Here is a 19627-nt window from a genome sequence, read left to right as displayed (position 1 = left end):
GTGTTGGCTGGTTCTGTATATCATATACTGCTGCACTCACGTCACGTCTGAGAATTTGGGAGGACATAAAATCTTTGTTATTTAGAACAATTTATGTAAGTTAATTGCTATTTTATTAAATACCATGTATCAGTATATCTATCTTTTGTCTATCTCCTATTATCAAGTCTCACCAAAAATAAAGGTCTTTATACACTTGATTGTGTGTTGTTTAATAAAATAAAATCACAGAATCTGTGGAAGTACAACATTTTTCCCTTTCCCCCACCCCCTGACAATTCTACATCCTAACATGAGCCGTATAGATTTAACCACTAATAAAGTCTAAGCAGATATCATTTATTTTTTATTCGTATAACTCGTTCAGTTTAATCGTGGTGTAAAATGTCTCACATATGTGCAGCGGCATGTAACACTCAACACTACCTGAACACATTTAACATGGATAGATACAAAACAAGACTAAAACCTAAGCATGTTATGGCGTGTCCTGACAAAATTTTTTAAACACATCCGATTTACATTTTACATTGTGTTTTAAATTTCTTACATTTTACCCCAAAAGGCATAAGGTAAGAAAAACACAGTGGCTGATTAGATTGTCGTAACCCTGGCTGCAGTCATAACAAACGCCACGGCAGTCTGGAGATCATAGGGCAGAGGTTTCAATAAGGACTTTTCAAATGACTCAAGATAGTACTATCTTTCTAAGGAGCAATTAGTTTCATGTGTATACCAAATATGGGTGTTTTCCTATATCTACACTTTAAAATAAGTAATAAAGCACTTGCAGGGGCATGCCGTTATAGGCAAATAATCAATGGCGGTGTGATGCAGACTGACACGAAGTTGATCATTTGCCTTTAACAGCATTTTAAAGAGCGACATACTTTTTATCCGTTTATAGTTTAACATTGTGGAACATCTTGCAAAATACGTTGGCTCCTGCAATAAATCTTCATGCCAGACAATTTAATAAGACAAAAAACAAACAAACCGCAAGGCTCACCATCACGCAAACTAACTTTACCTGTGATTAAAGAATGAGCTGACAACGGAGACTCCTTCCATAAATTTTAAACGGACAGCTCTTTACAGGAAAACAATTCAACGATGTTGATCTGTGTCTGCAGACTGTCTGGTGTACGAGTCGCGTTGGATGTCGTTACTATAGAAACGATAATTTTGTTCATTTAAATCAGGAGCTTCTGACTAACCAGAATCGAGAACTCGTATAAGATCTGGCTGAATTCTCAGACCTGGCAAAGTAAGTGACTGACTGGAATCGAACGTTTTTAAATGCGTCTCGAGTCCTCATGTAAACCGATACCCTGAAAAAGCACTGACGTACCGCATGAAGGTGTAAGTACAAGTTCTTATGATCTCACCAAAACTGGGAGCAAAAGTTTCTACAAAAATGAACAAAAACCTCAGAGTAAGATGAAGCTTTAAGAATTTTGATACCATTTCTGACAAGAAACAATGTAGTAAAGAGTAATTGATAATGATATACTACTACTACTACTACTAATAATAATAATAATAAATCTGTAGCCTAAATATAAGTGAGATTTGTTTGATTGTGGATTGAGACAATCGTTTTGTAGAAAGATCTTTATTAAACCAACAAAGAACGCAGGACACATGTTCCCATCATTAACAAACGAACAAAAAAAAAAAAAAAAAAAAAGCTATCCTGGTGAGTATGAGTAAGTCTGACCCTACGATGACCCCAAATGTACAATTAGTCAACTTAAACCAGCGTTCGCGTGCGTTGGAGTGGCAGCCACTCAGTACAGACCGGAACAGCAGAGAATCACCACAACTGATTTAAACTCTTAAGCTAATCTTTTTTTTTTTTTCCTTCTGTTTTTTAAAATTTTTTATTTTTATTATTTTTTTTTACAAACTAATCTTACTGTGTGGAAGATGGAGAGACGTGCGAGAAAGCGAGATCATTCCACCCAGTTTTAGGCTGTAGAGATCTTAGCCGAGCTACTGAACATTCTCACGCACTCTGCATCATGGAGGAGAAAATTATCAAAGAAGGGAAGTCTGACATTAAAATAAGAAGAAACATACATGCACGCACACACACACACTCGCTCACACGCACACACACACACTCACTCACGACACGTACACAGAAAGTTAATAGTTTTCATTCAGTCACTCCACGTTTGCATTGACTGGAGGGGGGGGATTTGGGGGAAGGAGGAAAAAAAAAAATAGGGAAATAGATGAGGTCCGTTTCTGATTGGCCGACGATAAAGCGAGGCAGGGGCTGTCCTGCAGAGGGGTTGTCAGGGGGCAGGGGCTGTGTTTGTGACATCACTATCAGAAGGGGGTGGAGCCTGTGGGGATGGGGCAGATGGCACAGACATCACGCCAAGTCCTTTCAGTCCCAGCAAGTAGAGGAAAGGAGGAGGAAGAAGACGGAAAATAAACGAGTGCTGACACTTTCCCTCGGAATTATCCATCCGTCCGTCTGTCCATCTACGAGGGAGAGAACTTTTTGGCTTGTGCTCGGACCCTCTTCTCGTACTCCACTCTGTTCTGGCTGGAAACAAAAACGGCATTGTTAAGAAACGTCCCCTGCTTCGTTTGACAAACCAGACAAGTCCTATAAGGATGGATGTTAAAATGGTACCACAAGGGAATATTTATGTAGTGCAGGCATGCATGTGTGTGTGTGTGTGGGTGTGTGTCTCACCAGTATATGGTATAAGCCTCTGCCTGGGCCGGGTCCTGAATATTGGGCTCATTTAAAAGCTCCTGGATTCCCAAAAGAATCTGTGGAACAACAAAAACATAATTCACCCAAAATATCCACAGATTAACAGTTGTCTAATGATGAAATAAATAACGCTTAATTGCGGAGGAAAGCTCACTCGAGTTTAACCGAATTTGCGGAGCTGCACTAATGTAGTTACAGTGCCGTAATGAAACAGTATACTGCTCTAATGGCTATAATCATGCAGAAACCCTTGTGACTCGGTGTCTCACGCTTACACAGAAAATGTCTGCGACTTTGCCGCCTTCTAGTGTGAAAACAGCATCAGTCTCGATGTGTCCAACGAGAAATGTTTGCTGAATCACATGCCCCAAGTTATTTCCTGAAAACGTCTAACTTATAAGCGTTAAGTATGCGCGTTACCTGTTTGATCGTGATAGCAGGTCTCCAGTCTTTGTCCTCCTCTAAAATGGAGAGGCACACGGTTCCCGATGGGTACACGTTCGGATGAAACAGCGGCGGTTCGAATTTACCTGACAGACGGAAAAAAGAAAAAAAAAAAAAAAAAAGTGCTTTATTGGTTTTTGGGGTGCTTAAGCTCTTCAGCATCTTCGTACAGCTCAAAATTGATTTTTAAGACCTAAAGACACAGCGTCACGACACTGCGTCACGGATTATTTTTCCTAGAATTGCGTCTTGTTCCTGACTTATGATCGAGACAGCTGAACATCTGTCAATACGAAACATCTCGGCATACAAGAAAGCCACAGTTCATTAAAACGTCCTTTTACAGATAAACAAGTGAAGACCTGCGTGAAACGTACATTTTGGAGGAGATGACGGGTAATCGTCTTTGAAGAGCATCCTTAACTTAAACAGACCTCCTTCCCACGGAGTCTACAAATGAACCGAAGAGAAGTAGTAAGGTTAATCAGGTTACATCGTTTCAAAAGAATATGTACGCGTACTACTTTTTTTTTTTTTTTTTTTAAAACAAGCCGATGATGAAGTCTTACCCCCTTCTTCCCTGGAATGGCGCATTCCCAATTCATCAGGTTCATCGTACCATCGGGGTTCTTAGTTGGAACGGCAACGAAGCCCTAGAGAAGACCGTCACAGCTTAAATTTACATGAAAGTGTCCTGAAATCCTGACATAAAGGAACGTGGTGTATATGTGCACTACATTGTGTGTGATGGAGAGAAACTCACAAAAGGGTGATCTTTCCTCCATGCTTTCCGCTCTTGTGCGAGTCGACTCAGAGCTATGCCAGACATGACCGCTGATCCTAAAGGTAAGGAGGAATCAATTTAAAATAAATAAATAAAATAAAATAACCCCCCCAACACACACACACAACAGGACTTCATTATTGCGTATAAAATGGTGTATCTTGAATGACTTGCATCATTTTTGGAATACATTAAAAGAAAAAAGAAAAAGGCAATATTTTCTCACGCTACTTAATTAACGCCAATTAAGTCATTTCTTTTTTTTAAATCCATGATTAAATATGCATATACAAACTCTACATTGTTCCATTATTCAACTTGTTGTACAACGTGAATATGCAAATATACTCTGGAATGTATTTGAATAAATTAATTGTAGGACTCGAGAGCTCCTGTTATGGACTCGCTCACACGCGCGCGCGCACTCCCTCACTCAGCTAGCTCAAAACAGCTAACAACAAACCTGTGGCCAAAACAAAACTAAATAAATATCAACTAAAAGTCTCTTGCGAGATTAATAAAAAATAAATAAAAACACACCGGCTCTAGTTAGAACGCGTGTTTCAGCTACAACTTCGACTGCTTAAACTGTCAACAGCGGGTAACTAGTGATTAAGCTAGCTATCTAGCTTAACTAGCTTCGTGACAAGACCACAAGCTAACAGGCTAACTAGCGCTACTTCCTGGGAACCATATAAGCGTTTAGCCGTACAGCACAGGTTTATTATCAGGTGAGAACAGTGCAGTGTTTTGGTGTTGAACATATAAACGCTCGTCATTAATATAAACAGATTTCCGGTCGTGAAACCGTTTTAGCCGCTGAGTTTTTTTTTTTTTTAACATGAGAACTCTCCCGCACTGGCGGAGACGCCATTCATGACCGCGCATTGGACAAAGAAAGCTGGACTTCCTTTGACGCGAACGCGCATTCTCACCGACAAGCGACCGAGAACTGAAATAAAAAATGTCGGAAAATCATTTTACGCGTTCCATTAGCCAAATCGTAGAAACGCGCTTTTTTCCCCCTTTCTTTTATTTTTTTGCGTGATCGCCGCCTTACCTCGTGAACGCCAGGCCGCTTCGTGACTTTCTAGACACTTCTATTAGAACCGTGCTAAACCCGGGACAAAAAAAAAAAACCTAGCCAAGTTTCCCTCCCGAAAAGACATCCGTTCTAAACCGGACTAAGTAGGACCTCTGAGAGGGTAGTTAAAACGCCTGAACGTAATCATAATATTAAAAAAATAAACATTTCGATATTATAACCATCTGGGCGTATATTATGAATATATCCAAATTAATACGCTGTAAACATGAGTCATATTTATGTTTTAGGATTTTATCGAAGCCTGATTTTCCGTCCATACTCGAATTTAACACAGGCATTATTTTAGACACCCCAATATTTAAAGGGGCCGCATACCCTCATACAGAAACACAAACACGCACTAATTGAATACAAACAAGAGGTCGCGCTTTTAATTTATTGCTTTAAAAAAAATAAAAAATAAAGAAATTAAAAATTAACGCTAAAATAATAATAATAATAATAATAATAACAATAACATGATTTGACTACTTTACAGCCTTTGGTGTCTATGGAGACCAGAACATCTCTATGGCAACAGTCAAACAGTCGGTGTTGCATCAGCCAGAAGTTCGCACGAGGGCGCTAAAGGAGCAGGATGGCGCGTGGCAGCATCCCAAATGACTTCTGTAAGACCACACAAGGTCAAAAAGGGTTTTTACAGCACACCTAGGGTGCACTCTGCATCTCGGGTGAAATTTGATAACAGTCACGTGACCCGCCAGATATATTCACTAAACCCAGTTCTGTCAGAATTCCAACAGGCAGCGTTGTGTTTAGCGTTTATAGACATACTGTTTATCGCATACCTCAAAATTCACTCCCTAGTAGTGCAGCATTTTAATTAAGAGATTTACCTTCAGTCTATGGTTTAATGTAAGAGGGTTATACTTTCAAAGTGACCTTCATCTGCAAATAAACCGAATGAAAGAGTGCACTTTTCTTCTTCCCTTGATCTTTAGGAAATATAGATGATGCAACTTGTGCAACATTTCAAATGTTTCCTGTAAGGGATGACTTGTGGAAAAGGACGTGAGATGTTAAAAGGACTCATACGTTAGTGCACAAATTGTACAATTCGAAGTGTTTTAATGATCATAATTGGTAAGTGAGCCGGGACTGGAAAACATGCGGTAGATTTTGTCCAGAAAGTTTTAAGCTGTTTATCCGAAACATGGATTGTAGGTTGGAGCGAAGGACACGTTATTCAAGTCTAAAATGTCTATACGTTTACGTTACGTATATTTTTGTAAATGGAACACGGATGGTATTTGATTTACATCCTATCCCAAGCCGTAGTCTTCATTTATTGGGATATAAACGTAGGTGAGTGTTGTAAAGGACAGCACGGTAGGTGTAGTGTGAAAAGAAGAAGCAGACAGCGTTGTAGTTTCGTTAAAATGCATTTATTAGCATAACAGTCTGTATGCCTAAAGTGAGTAAAGGAGCGACAGTTCATATATAAATCAGCATAAGTCTATAAATGTGGCGTATCGTCCGATTTACACACGAGACTCAGAAGACCTGAAGTGCGTCATTTATCACGTGTAAAATAAATCTCCATCAGACCCATGTATGCAGGATTAGATTATGTTTATTAAATAAAGTATATACGATGGTACTAGATAGTAATAAGCAGATATCCTAAAACAGACGCAAATATGTACATCCCCGAAAACACAGAGCTTTTAGAAATTTTGCTTAATAACTAGATCCACAAATTTGCTCACTTTGTCCATCCATCCATCTTCTATACCGCTTATCCTTTTCAGGGTCAGGGGGGAACCTGGAGCCTATCCCAGGGAGCATGGGGCACAAGGCGGGGTACACCCTGGACAGGGTGCCAATCCATCGCAGGGCACAATCACATGCACATTCACACACCCATTCATACACTACGGACACTTTGGACACGCCAATCAGCCTACCATGCATGTCTTTGGACTGGGGGAGGAAACCGGAGTACCCGGAGGAAACCCCCGCAGCAGGGGGAGAACATGCAAACTCCGCACACGGGGCCACGGTGGGAATCGAACCCCCGACCCTGGAGGTGTGAGGCGAACGTGCTAACCACTAAGTGCTCACTTTGTTTTGTTGCAAATTTACAGAGGATTTCTTTCCATCATGATAAACATTGGTGTGTTAAATGTTGACTAATATCCCTGACGCTGTTGAGTTGATTAATGTCCTGAAAGTAGTTCCAGCTGCAAGGCAAATCACAGGTTTACTTTAATGCGCTTGCTCTGAGACTTGTATAAAAATGTACTATGTACAACACTCAGAGGTAAAGCTGTACATTTTAGTTTTCTATCTTCTGGACAGAGAGCTTTGCGGTTTCTTGGTAGCATGATTATTTAATAATAATAATAATAACAATAATATTTTGTAACTACAAAATGATAATCAATTAGACTACATGATTGTTTGCTCGTTCCCTGAGATTTAAATCACCCACATTCTCCTAAAGAACACTGTATAGTCACAATGTTTATCCACATAGTCCATTTTTGTTCGTTTTTTTTTACAGATAACCAACTTTGTCACACTATTTTTATATTATTTTTAAGTGTAGGTGTATTTTCATGGAGAAGGTTTTGAGCGAGACAGACATCGGACGCCTAACGTGCCTCGGCTAATCAAGGTAAGTGGAAAACGGTCAATGGGGGTTTTCACCAAAACTTTTCTTAACATTTTATTAAAATTAAAACTGAATATTGTGCTTTAAAGGTCTTGCACAGTGCATCTGCATCCTTAGTGTCAATGCAGAAGAGCTTCCTAATTTATCGAGCATGTCATTGTAACATGTCAGAAGTAAAGCTGTAAGTCTACGCTGTAATGGAGACGTTTACACTTCAACATTAAACGTAACTATAAATGGATAAGATGTATCACGTGTTGTTCTCAAAGTGGGGTCCGTGAAGTACAGCTAAGGGGTCTTTGCGGTTTGGTTTGGTTTTGTTTAGTTACAATGGTTGAAATCACATCCCTCGTTATTATATTCAGGGGTCCAAGCACCAAAGTAAACTCAGACCTGATGTATTCTATCGATGGAAAGTTCAGGAACCGTAAGTTCTATGGCTCTAATAAAACTAATACTGAATGACAAAATGATTCTAAAACAAACATGTTACAGTCACAATCACAGCGGAAGACCTTGAATGTTGTATACATATGAGGCGTGTACAGGGCTCGTGTGATCAGGGGGCGTGTCTTCATGCGTAGTCTACGTGTTTGACGTGAGTATTTGTGGTCATGCTAAATGAAACGGTGTTTCATGCACCGAAATTTCTTCTCCGAGCGGAAACGATCATGACGTGTTGATCTCTGATAAATGACAAACTGCATCGGTGCAAAAGGAATACACTTAGTTAGGAAAAATAATCGACTTCCACTTAATGTCATTGATTATTTTCCCATCACAGCACGTCCCCAAGAAATACAACATATATTTCTTACATAAATAATGCAATTAGTAACAATAACCGTCGTATCTGCATCATCGCCCACTTCCTCTTTCTTTTGATTGGTCGCCTGGTCGAACCAGTCATGATCATTTCTCCTCCAAGAAAACATTTCAGTAACTAAAACTCGTATATGCTTCTAGACGTAGGTGTTTTGTCCGAGAGCCTCATATCCGAGAGCCTCGCTCCTGGAGTATCTAAAGGGGGGGGCGGATATATTAGTTAAATCAGATAGCGTCATTATTTATAAGAACAAGAAACACCCGACACACACTCTTTACCTTGGCTTTCTCACTCGGCTGGCTGTTGTTACCGGATGACTGGTTCTGAAGCTCCTTGGAAACAACGCATAGGAACTCGGCTTGGTCTTCGCTGCCGTAGTTATAGGAGGAGCCTATGCTTACCAGCTGCGCACACACACATAAAGACAGAAGGACATATATGTGGCATTTTCTCTCATTGACTAAGTTAGAAAATACTGCTGTAGGGAAAAACATTCAGTGTAAAATAACACAGTGAAAGTCACATGAGCACACACACACACACACACACACACACACACACACACACACAGCTGTGTGACAGTGGCAACATGCTTGGACATGCCCAGCGCACCTGACTAAGGCCCCGTTGTTACGAACTCACAAAAACAGAAACACACACACGCACAAACATGCTCATACACTTACTAGACGATTCGCTTATCATAAATGACTCTTTTAAGTGAATCCTTTCACAAGCACAAGAAGGCAAGATTTACTTTGGCTGAAATGACTTGGGTAAAATTTAATGATTTGAAATTGATGATTTGGGTAAATGACTGGGTAAAATTTATTCCCAGATACTGCAGATGTTACAGGTCTAGACATTAAACTACTATACCTGTTTAGTGATTTGTAAGTACGTAAGGATTTTTCGACGCATCTGATGCACACCAGGGGCCGTATTCAGGGTCGGTGACTCAAGTCCAGCAGTTATACCAATATTTACACAGGGAAAGTTACACATGTTCAGAGTGGAGTTCCTCATCCAGATAATGCAAAACACCTGCACGTATTTTCCAAACCGCCACCTTTAAACACAATCACATGCCATTAAGCATGAAAAAAATTAGGCATAGAAAATGCGGACTAAAGACTGTGCGGACTATTTACTAGTGTTTTTCATTTTCTTTTTTCTTTTTTTTTAAAAATTTGCTGAGGTCATCAAATGTCATACGATGCATCAAATGCAAGAGACAATTTAAAAATGAGAAGCAGAAAGACTAATACGATGGCATATGAATGAGAAGACGGCAAGCACCGAAATGTTTTTGTGAGCTTTAAAACCTGATTCGTGATTCATTTGATTCACTGTTTAAAAGGTCGGAATGAAGTTCTTGAACGGGTAGTTAAAATCAAAACTCAAATTACTATTCTGCATGTTTATCTTTTTTTTTTTTTTTTGTTAAGTTTTTAATTTGCATTTGTAAATTTAATTGAACTTCATGTAAACTACACATGTAGTTTAAAAGAATCACTAAAATGAGTCATAATTCCCATCGCTAACATTTACACGGACACAGAGATGTAGACAGTAATAACAAGACGAGGATGGAAAAATAAAATGATTAAATGCGGTTGGTGAGCAGGACGAGTCGTGCAGCCACGTGACGACAGTAGGTAACAGGGGATTGAGGGACACACCTCTCCGCAGTGCGCAGGGTGAGTTTGACACGACTCCTCCCCCTTCACCTCGCGAGACACAATCAGGAGAAACTCAGACTTCTGTGTCCGCCCATAGTCTACACTGACAAGCTGTAACGACCAATCAGAGAGCCCGTAATCACACAACGCTGTTCAGCCGAGAGGGATAGAGGGATGAGCGCATGAGCATGGGGGTTTCTCTGTCTCTCTCTCTCTCTCTCTCTCTCTCTCTCACCTGCTCAAACTTCCATCCATCTGACATGGTGGAGACCATCTGAGTGAGTTCCTCTTCCTGACACTGCAACACCCTGTACACATGCTTCATTGGAGTCTGGATGAAGAGAGAGAGAGAGAGAAAGTGAAAGAGGAAGAGCGGAGCAAAGAGAAAGATGGGGAGAGTGTTAGAGGAGATTGTGTGAGAGGGAGAGAGAGACAAACAGACAGAATAAGAGAAAGAGGGAGAGAGAGTGTGTGTGTGTGTGTGTGAAAACAGTTTTAAACAGCAAATAATGTATTACTTTACTTCACACCCCCCTCCTTTTCTCACAATTTTTTTGGTCACTGATTCCCAACCACCTGCCAGCTCTCCTCTATCAGACACCATCTACCAACTGTTGTTTGAAGAGTGAAGGCTAACGTGTACTTCCTCTGCATCTTTTACTGTGATTGACAAGAGAAAGCAGAGTACGCCGTCCCTCTCACTCAGAGAGCACGGCCAATTTTGCTCCCTTGGCTAACCGAGACACGTGACCGTGGCATCATCGGGATTCGATCATCGGGATTCGACCTCGGCTGATAGGGCGTACGCTTTTCTGTTACTTGCCTTCTATAGTGAAACTACAGAAAGCTGTAATATTGGGTTAGAGTCCGTACTCACGTGCAGGGTTTTGGCATCTCGCTCTCTGATCCTGTCCTTGACAACTTTAATTAATGATGTGATGTTGTAGAACTCGGCCTCCTCAAGAGCTCCTAAGACACAAATCTTTGCTTCATACATCATAAACTGATTTTAGATAGAGATAGACAGAGAGAGAGAGAGAGAGAGAGAGAGAGAGAGAGACAGGGTCAGGGTCTAAGAATACTATCAAAACCCTCTTAAAGATCAGATAGTACAGTAACAATAATAGTTCAAGCGAAAAAAAATATTTAATGAAGAGGTAGGTCTTCAGTCTCCCAGAGGAAGTTCATTCCACCCCCTGGGTGCTGGCACAGAGAACACCTGTAGGCCTTGATGCAGGTCTTCCAGGATAGAAAGTGGAAACTTGGGATACACTAACTAACAGGTGCACCTCTAACAAAATATTATATATATATATATATATATATAATAAATTTGCCCTTTTACACTAATCCCCGCCAACAACTCTCACCTTAGGGGGGAGGGGACCCTCTAGGCTTGTGTACCTGAGACAAACTAATTATTAATTTACCAACAGACATGCTAAAGCTGTACTTACACCAACAGATCAAGCAGATAACAGATCCAAGATAGAAGAAACTCAAAGCACACAAATATAATAACAAGCAGATTGCATATCTGGGATATCAGAGTTAGGGTTCATCATACAGATAGGAAAACAGTCCAGTCCGGTTTCGGTTAATCTGTGCACACTGTAGCCACATAGCAACCACCTAGCAACACTCTAGCAACCACCTGGAACACCATAGCACCACCTGTACGGTGAACACGTGTGTGTTTGTTACCTTCCTCTGTCAGATTTTTGTTGAGGACCAGTTTGCCGTGTCTCAGGTAGTTCAGCACGGGCCCGAAGTACACCGGATCTCTGTCGATCAAATATGCACCCAACTCATCCTGCACACACACACATGCACACATATATGTTAAAGTTTAACAAATTTTCCCTTTTACACTACAATTCCACTGTAAAATACACAGTTTTAATATCTGATATCTAACATGTTTGTCCCTGTGAGAGGAGAGCTCTGGTGAAGAAATGCAGGGTTAAATATTAATGTGTAGAGGAGTGTGTGCTCACTTCAGACCAGCAGCTCGCTCCTTAATAGCAGGAGGTTCATGAATAAAACACACACTCTCTCTCTCTCGCTCTTTCTGTGTGTGTGTGTGTGTGTGTGTGTGTGTGTGTGTGTGTGTGTTAGCTCATGAAAAGAGCAGTCCTCTAAGATCTTCTATCTTCCTTTAGAGACTATTTAGCGACATGCTGAAAATCTTTCATTATAAAACATGCTTTAATATTCAACAGTTAGTATATTACTGCTATTTTTATTATGTCACGTGTACATGATTATATACAATATATATGCAGTAATGATAATCATTTTTATTATATACTCAAGAATGCATCTCAAATAAAACATGAGGAGAAGTAAATCAAACAATATGTTTAAAATAAATAAGTAAAACACTGCAAGTTATTGAATAAATCAATGTTACGGATTTATACTGTACAATTCACGTCCACTGTTTTAATCAACTACTTGTTACTGTGTAAGGAATTAAACAGCCCACGTTGTGCTATTATAGGAAACTAATCAAAACAACTTTTGAACAACTTGTGGTATTTTATTTATCCATTTATAGTTACGTTTAATGTTGTTGAACGTCTGTAAAATGCTATCATAAGCACTATCAGTTGTATTGATAATATGTTATCGGTTAACATAATAAACCATATTAATATAAACCTGTGATTTGCCTTGCAGCTGGAACCGCTGTCACAGCTGCTGTTATAGAAAATTCATCAACTCCTTCTGTCCAATCAGAAATCAAGAATTCAACAACGCTGTGGTATGTCATCATATTGTCATGATATACCACACCACGTCATATTGTCATATGTCATCACTCTTAACCGCACAACAGCTTTAAGGATAAAAACAAACAATATGGACTCATAAATAATCGTTCGCAAACGCAACAACGATTTCAATTTTATTTAGAATTACCAATCCTAATAACATTCATGTTGTGGTTACAAATGATCATTTGCGTTCTTATACTTATCGTGCTACCTACATTTCGTAGCTAACTTTGTGGTCAATTACAGGAATTTTTTTTTTTAAATACCTAATATTTATGTAGTTAAAGCAATTTACCCCCAATACAGTAGTAGTAGTTTGTTTGGTTGGTTTATTTTATATATAGATGCATGGGTGAACAACGAGTCATATAGTTGGGTTGTAGGCCAACAGACTCACGAATAGGAGCCATGGGAGGGAAATCAAACAGTTCACGGCAGCTCAGTCAAACATGCTTATTAACCAAGTAGCAATGTGTACCTGCTGTAGGTCTTTAGCAGATGTGATTGGCGCAAACCAGGTAGAATCGTCAGCATATAGGAATAGCTGGTTTTCGCAAACCTTTACCAAGTCACTGATAAAAACTGAGAATAACAGAGGGCCTAGGATAGAGCCTTGGGGGACAGAAGCATTAATTGGTGTAGTGTTAGAGCTCTGCCCTGAAAGTAGTACACAAATGGATTTTCCAGAGAGGTAGCTGTTGATCCAGGTGAGGAACTTTTTTTGGATTCCCTTTGCCTTGAGGCTGGACAGCAAGCCATTATGCCACACTTTGTCAAAGGCTCCTTTGATGTCAAGCACGATTACAACCACCTCTTCACCACTGTCAAGGTGTTGATTCTACTTCTGGGAGAGGATATTTAGGAGGTCAGCCGTACTGTGGGTACTAATGATACTAATCAGTGAAATTGGGAGGTAATTGGGCGGTAATTTGTTGGGTCCGATTTAGAATCCCTTTTGTGGACTAGAGTCACTTGTGCTACTTTCCACCGAGTTGGAAAATTGCCACACCTGAGGCAAAGGTTGAACAGGTGAGAGAATGGTGCTCTGCAGCGTACCCTTTCACGACTTTGGCAGGGATTATTTTCGGGTCCAGTTGCCTTTATCTGGCTTCAGTCTCATGAGCTGTTTGCGAATTGGCTTCGGCCAAAACTTGGTGTCCAGCTTGGCTTCAGTTTCCATTTTCAAGGATTGAACAGTACTAGTATTAGTAGTAGATGCACACAAGATGTGCCATTATTCGAGATGAAATTAATAACCCCATTTTTTAAAAAGGTGGATCAGTGTTAATCTGGGCACGGATTTCTTTCTAGAGTTAATGGCCGTAGAAAGTCGGATTATGTGGGATCGGTGAGGATTTGGGTCCGTTTGAGATTACCGTTTGCTATTAGGCCATGAGAAGAGGAGAGGCAGCTGGAGACAGGGACAGGTGGACAGTCAAAGCCTTAAAAATTAAATCCATGGGCACTAAAAACCACTGTAGCTCATAAAGCCTTTAAAAAATATATGAGTTATACTGCTGTGAGTTTAAACCCCAGGACCGCCTCACTTTACATCACTTTGGATAAAGCTTCCCAGGGATTTAATGCAAAAAAAAATAAATAAATGCTTTAGCGGCTTGAAACATTTATGTGAGGGAGATGGAAATCTGTATCTGTTGCGTTTAACACATACTGACAGATTCGTCCATTCAGCTTCGTTGGTTAAAAATGTAGATGATGCATGAGAAGTTCGTGTGGAAAAACGTGTGACTGTAGAAGTCAACTGATCACCCTGAAATTGCGAACTCAAATAAACGTGACATTACATTAATGTGATCAATATTAGCACATGTTCTACATGGGGAAAATGTTCATGAAAATGTATGTAACAAAAAAAAACTGTGATATGTAAGAAATCACATAAAAATAAATGAGTCATGTCTAAAAATCACGTGAAAATATACCCTTTTAGTGTATAAAGTGAAAGCCCAAGCCAGTAGTACTAAAGTGTATTGATGTCATCATCATCATCATCATCATCATCACTGCAGCTACCTCAGAGCCCCGGAGTCCATCATGTCCGCTCGGTGAGAGCGTGTGGTGTGTGAGACAGAGAGGCTCTTGTTCTCAGGTGAAAGAGAGGAACTGTGTGTCCGTGTGTTAAGCTCACGGCAGTCAAACGTCCCAGCGCTTTCAAAAATCTGCTTTCAGAGTGAAGAAGCAGACGGGTGACCGCATTAACACCACTCGGAGTTCATTTTATCCTTTACACTATCCTTTAGTAAAGATGTGCGTAAACGTTCGCATACGCCAAAGCTAACCTAAAATTTCCGCCGGATTTACAAACGTTTCGGAAACACCGCTGTTCTTAGTACCTGCCGTGTGCGTGTTGATCAGAAAGCAAAATGTACGACGAAGGTAAAAGTAAGACAGAAGCGGATGTTATTTTGACACACCTCCAGGGTCGGGGGTTGGATTCCCACCGTGGCCCCGTGTGTGCGGAGTTTGCATGTTCTCCCCGTGCTGCGGGGGTTTCCTCCCGGTACTCCGGTTTCCTCCCCCAGTCCAAAGACATGCATGGTAGTCTGATTGGCATGTCCAATGTGTCCGTAGTGTATGAATGGGTGTGTGAGTGTGTATGTGATTGTGCCCTGCGATGGATTGGCACCCTGTCCAGGTGCCCCATCCTCCCTGGGATAGGCTCCAGGTTTCCCCGTGACCCTGAAAAGGATAAAGCGGTATAGAAGATGGATGGATGGATGGAAGATAAAACGTTTTCACTAAATGTTTCTCCAAACTCCAGCTGTCCAGTTTCGGGGAGTCCGTGCCCACTATAGCCTCCGATTCTTGTTCTTGGCTGACAGACGTGGAACCCGATGTGGTCTTCTGCTATTGTAGCCCTCAACGTGTTCGACGTGTTCTGCAGTCTGAGATGCTTTTCTGTTCACCGCGATCGTAAGAAGTGGTTATTTGACTCACTGTATCCTCCTTGTTAGCTCAAAGCAGTCTGGCCGTTCTCCTCTGACCTCTCACATCAAGACGTTTCCGCCCAGAAAAGTGCCCCGTCACGTCATCGTTTTTTTTTTTTTCCCCCCACACCATTCTGTGTAGAGACTGTTTTGTGTGAAAATCAGCAGTTTCTAAAATACTCGAACCAAATTGTGCCTCATTTACCCAAATAATTTTCTGTTTTCATTTTTTCCTTCTGATCTTCCTTTTACACTAGTTTTTTTTTTCTTGCATAAAAGTATGCGGACGAAAACACGACACTTTGTTGTTGTATCAGTTTGTTTTTAATCTCTACAGCATGTTACCTTCTCTCTATCTTCCTCTCTCTCTCTCTCTCTCTCTCTCTCTCTCTCTCTCTCTCTCTCTCTCTATTCACGCCCGACTGAATAATTTTTAATCATGCAGAAAATAAAAGCTGGCCTATTAGTCGTGTTTATACCAGGCTCTCATGGGGGGTTCTTTAGGACTTTCAGGTGCGAATGATGTCACTGTTTATGTAACTTAATATGTAGGTTCGGACCGGGGTGATGACTTTGCGAAAAAATAATATATATCATGCATCGAAACGTGTATAGTAATTATGTACGTTGATTTATGTATGTTGATTTAAAGTAGTATAGTTACTTGACTTATTTCATGTGAAATCATACAAGTGGGTGTGGTCAAAATCAAAAATACCGAGGTAGGAAAAACGACACGAGTGAGTGAGTTCTAAAATTGTCATGACTAATACGTTACACGTATTTATTACACTTGATATGCTAACACTGTAACAAACATGAAGTTAGCTCAAATCGTCTACATAGGTTTATTCATTTATCGTAAACTACAATAAACGGAAACAGGAAAACAGTATCTTAAGAAGCATGGGAATAACGTAGACTGGGAATTATCGAACAGTACTGCGGTCTACTACTTATTATGCAGAGATTTTAACTTTTGACTGTTTAATTCTGTTCACTTCACTAGCAGCTTCAAGACCAAATGTTAATGATCATTTACTTTATATTCTACTGGGATTTATTACTTCATCTGTTCATATGGAGTTTTAGAAAAGATTCACTATGAAGGTTTTTTTTTTTTTTTTTTTTTTTAAACAAACATGTCATTGTTGTCATTGTGCAAAGAGATGAACTATAGAATTTTATTGAGGGCCAACATCTTAATATGTAGTCAATTTTACTCACTGATAATACATCAAATATAAAAATGTATTATATATATATATAAATATAAATATAATGTCGATGATGAATTTGGACATTTTGTTTTTCAAGTCTTGTTATTAAAGTTTGATTTATTGATGCCATGAAAACTAAACGCCAAAACCAGCGAGAAAATATCTCCCAACTTACCAAACGTCATTAAAATGTGGCGTTCAACGAGGACCGCCCCAATTTGATCTCATGCTGGGTTTTTTTCCCCCTGAATTTGCTGTTTTATTGTTAGTTTATTTTTTTGTTTTTCTGAATTGACGTTCCTTAATTTTCCTGTTGTGTTTTCGGTTTGGTTGTTGTTTTTCTGAATTTGTTGTTTTGTTTTGGTTTCCTTGCGTGTTTCTGAATTTGTTTGCCATGTCTTTGGTTCAGTCGTCACGTTTCTGAAGTCGCCGTTTGCGTTTTCGAATCCGTCACATTTCCGAGTTTGTGTTTGCGGTGTTGTATTTCTGAAGTTGTTGTGTTTTTGGTTGCGTTGTCCGAACTTGTTGTCATGTTTCTGAATTTGTTGTGTTCTCGATTTTCTTGTTGGGTTTCGGTATTTTCACTTTTTTTTCGCTGTTACATTTTCCATTTTGTCACGTTTCCGTATTGTCACGTGTATGCAGTATTTCTGAACCTGTGGTCATATTTCTGAAATTTGTTGCGTTATTGTTGTCTTTTTTCAATTGTTTTTTTATTTATTTTTATTGTCGTGGGTTTTTTTGTTTTGTTTGTTTGTTTGTTGTTTTGTTTCTAAATTTGCTGCTGTGTTTTTGATTTTGATGTGTTATTTTTAGTATTGTTGTGTTTTAGGTCTGTTAAGGTGTTTTGCACGTGTCACGTGTTGGGGAATTTTGTTTTATTAATAGCGAGAAAGCTTTCAAAAACTGAAATTCAAAGTGTACCTTGTCAGAGTGGAGCTCGGGATCCTCCTGGCACAGCCGGGACAGGAAAGACTTGGGCTCCCGGCACAGAGTTTGCGTGGTTGTGAGAAAGTAAGTGCCCCCCACGTTGAGCCGGACCCACCGAGACGAGCCGGTGGTGAACTTGCACGCGGACGGACCCGGAACCGCAGCCGTGTCGCGCTCGTGCGCGTCCATCTCTCTCTCTCTCTCTCTCAGTGTCTCCCAGAGCGCGCAAACCGGACCGTCCGATCTAATCCGATCTATATTACATGTAGGAGTTTAGGAAGAGCTCTCCTGGCAGTGCTCAGCAGCTGTTTCCGGTTGCACTAAAACCTCGTAAAAGTGCAAGTTATATATAGTGTTTAAGATGATCGCGTGTGTGCTGCGGCTCGCGCGCGGATCTCCACACTATAGCGAGTGAAATCACAAACGCGCACAGTTTATCGTCTGGAAGTGAGATGTTGCCAGATCGGGCAGAATCCCTCACTAGAGAGCGCAGTGTTAAAGGAGAAGTCCTCTCTGAAACATGCTGATGTATTGGTGATGTTCTGGCGCTGAAATGTGGGTTGCTGGTGTTATTGATGTGAGAAGATAGAAGTTGTGTCTCATGCTGATATCACAGAGGGAATCATCCATAAGTGATATCTGTCAGGTTTCTCTGTTTAAAAAAGAAAAAAATTCCAATCACCATTTTCGAGCAACGAAAATGACCTTTTAACTTTGCTAGTGTTGGACGCACGTGAATCGAAGAGGACTTTGGCTAAGTGCGCGTCGTGATGACGTCACATGATGCGTCTTGGCGCCTTGGAGTTTGCTTGTTTTTGTAATCATTTCTGTGATCGCAAAATCCTGGAGGGTCTGTGGGTGAGGACGTGACAGAGCTGGACAGACTAAAAGACTGAAGTGGCGCTGCAGTTCTATTATTTAGCACTCCAGAGTTACTGTTGGAAAGGTAAGAGGGTGATTGAGCTGTGCTTTTTTTTTTTCTTTGTCCCATCATCGTTTAAAATCCAAGATATAAAGATATATACACCAACTCAAAACTATATTAGAAAACATCTTTTATATTCAAAATATCAAATTCAATTCAATTAGATTCCCCCCCATTTATTAGTTTTCTCAAATGTGTATAACAATGACTTGCGTCGTTAACAATCACATTTAACAAAATAATACCAGCCTAATAATATAACAGCACTAGATTCTAAATAAATCAATAATGTAAATTGTTAGAGTCGACGCTTGCGTAATATTGTTTGGTGAGAATGTTGACTTTTTTTTTTTTTTTTTCATTGGCTGAAATGTCTGTGATAAATTATAGTAAACTGATGTCTAATCAACTCAACTCATTCTCATTTACCTTGACTGAAAGCAAGGGCGATGCGTCAGAGGACCTTTCAAGCAAGAAAATGGAGTCCAGATGAGAAACCAGCCAAAACATGACTGATGTGAGATTGTGGAAGCGGGCAGGGCTTCCAGTTAATATCAGAGAAAACGGAACACCTGCACAGCTGTCGATCATTTCAGATTCACACGTATTTTGGTATATTTTGAGTG

At 40.1% G+C, this 19627-nt stretch overlaps 2 protein-coding genes and 1 long non-coding RNA gene across 12 annotated transcripts in view; 1 reads left to right on the top strand and 2 right to left on the bottom strand.

Moving 5' to 3' along the window:
* Positions 1-318: 318 nt before the first annotated feature.
* ube2ib (ubiquitin-conjugating enzyme E2Ib) lies at positions 319-5142 on the bottom strand. The gene is made up of 7 exons (XM_053620224.1): positions 5026-5142; positions 3945-4021; positions 3751-3834; positions 3559-3631; positions 3158-3267; positions 2714-2793; positions 319-2560 (listed from the first exon to the last, which is right to left on the bottom strand). Exons 2-7 carry the CDS (start codon positions 4008-4010, stop codon positions 2497-2499), a joined length of 477 nt encoding a protein of 158 aa, XP_053476199.1. The 5' UTR covers positions 4011-4021; positions 5026-5142; the 3' UTR covers positions 319-2496.
* Positions 4382-19627, top strand: part of LOC128605100 (uncharacterized) — a 22176-nt gene continuing 6930 nt past the window's right edge. For 5 of the 10 annotated variants that reach the window (XR_008385464.1, XR_008385461.1, XR_008385456.1 and 2 more), the window contains exons 1-3: positions 5558-6156; positions 6825-7693; positions 12881-12965. This is a non-coding gene — a long non-coding RNA (uncharacterized LOC128605100). Of the gene's footprint in view, positions 4697-5396; positions 5435-5551; positions 6157-6824; positions 7694-12880; positions 12966-18353; positions 19023-19442 lie in introns of those variants that run through there. The other 5 variants (XR_008385454.1, XR_008385460.1, XR_008385458.1 and 2 more) reach the window with 5 other exon arrangements.
* On the bottom strand, positions 8436-18363 carry kctd5b (potassium channel tetramerization domain containing 5b). The gene is made up of 6 exons (XM_053620195.1): positions 18071-18363; positions 11903-12011; positions 11076-11167; positions 10434-10529; positions 8795-8920; positions 8436-8710 (listed from the first exon to the last, which is right to left on the bottom strand). Exons 1-6 carry the CDS (start codon positions 18263-18265, stop codon positions 8681-8683), a joined length of 648 nt encoding a protein of 215 aa, XP_053476170.1. The 5' UTR covers positions 18266-18363; the 3' UTR covers positions 8436-8680.

This window comes from Ictalurus furcatus, chromosome 1 (genome assembly GCF_023375685.1).
Source record: "Ictalurus furcatus strain D&B chromosome 1, Billie_1.0, whole genome shotgun sequence".
In the NCBI taxonomy this organism is placed as follows: Eukaryota; Metazoa; Chordata; class Actinopteri; order Siluriformes; family Ictaluridae; genus Ictalurus; species Ictalurus furcatus.
The sequence above is the reverse complement of the archived record's forward strand: the minus strand, read 5'-3'. Positions and strand labels throughout refer to the sequence as shown.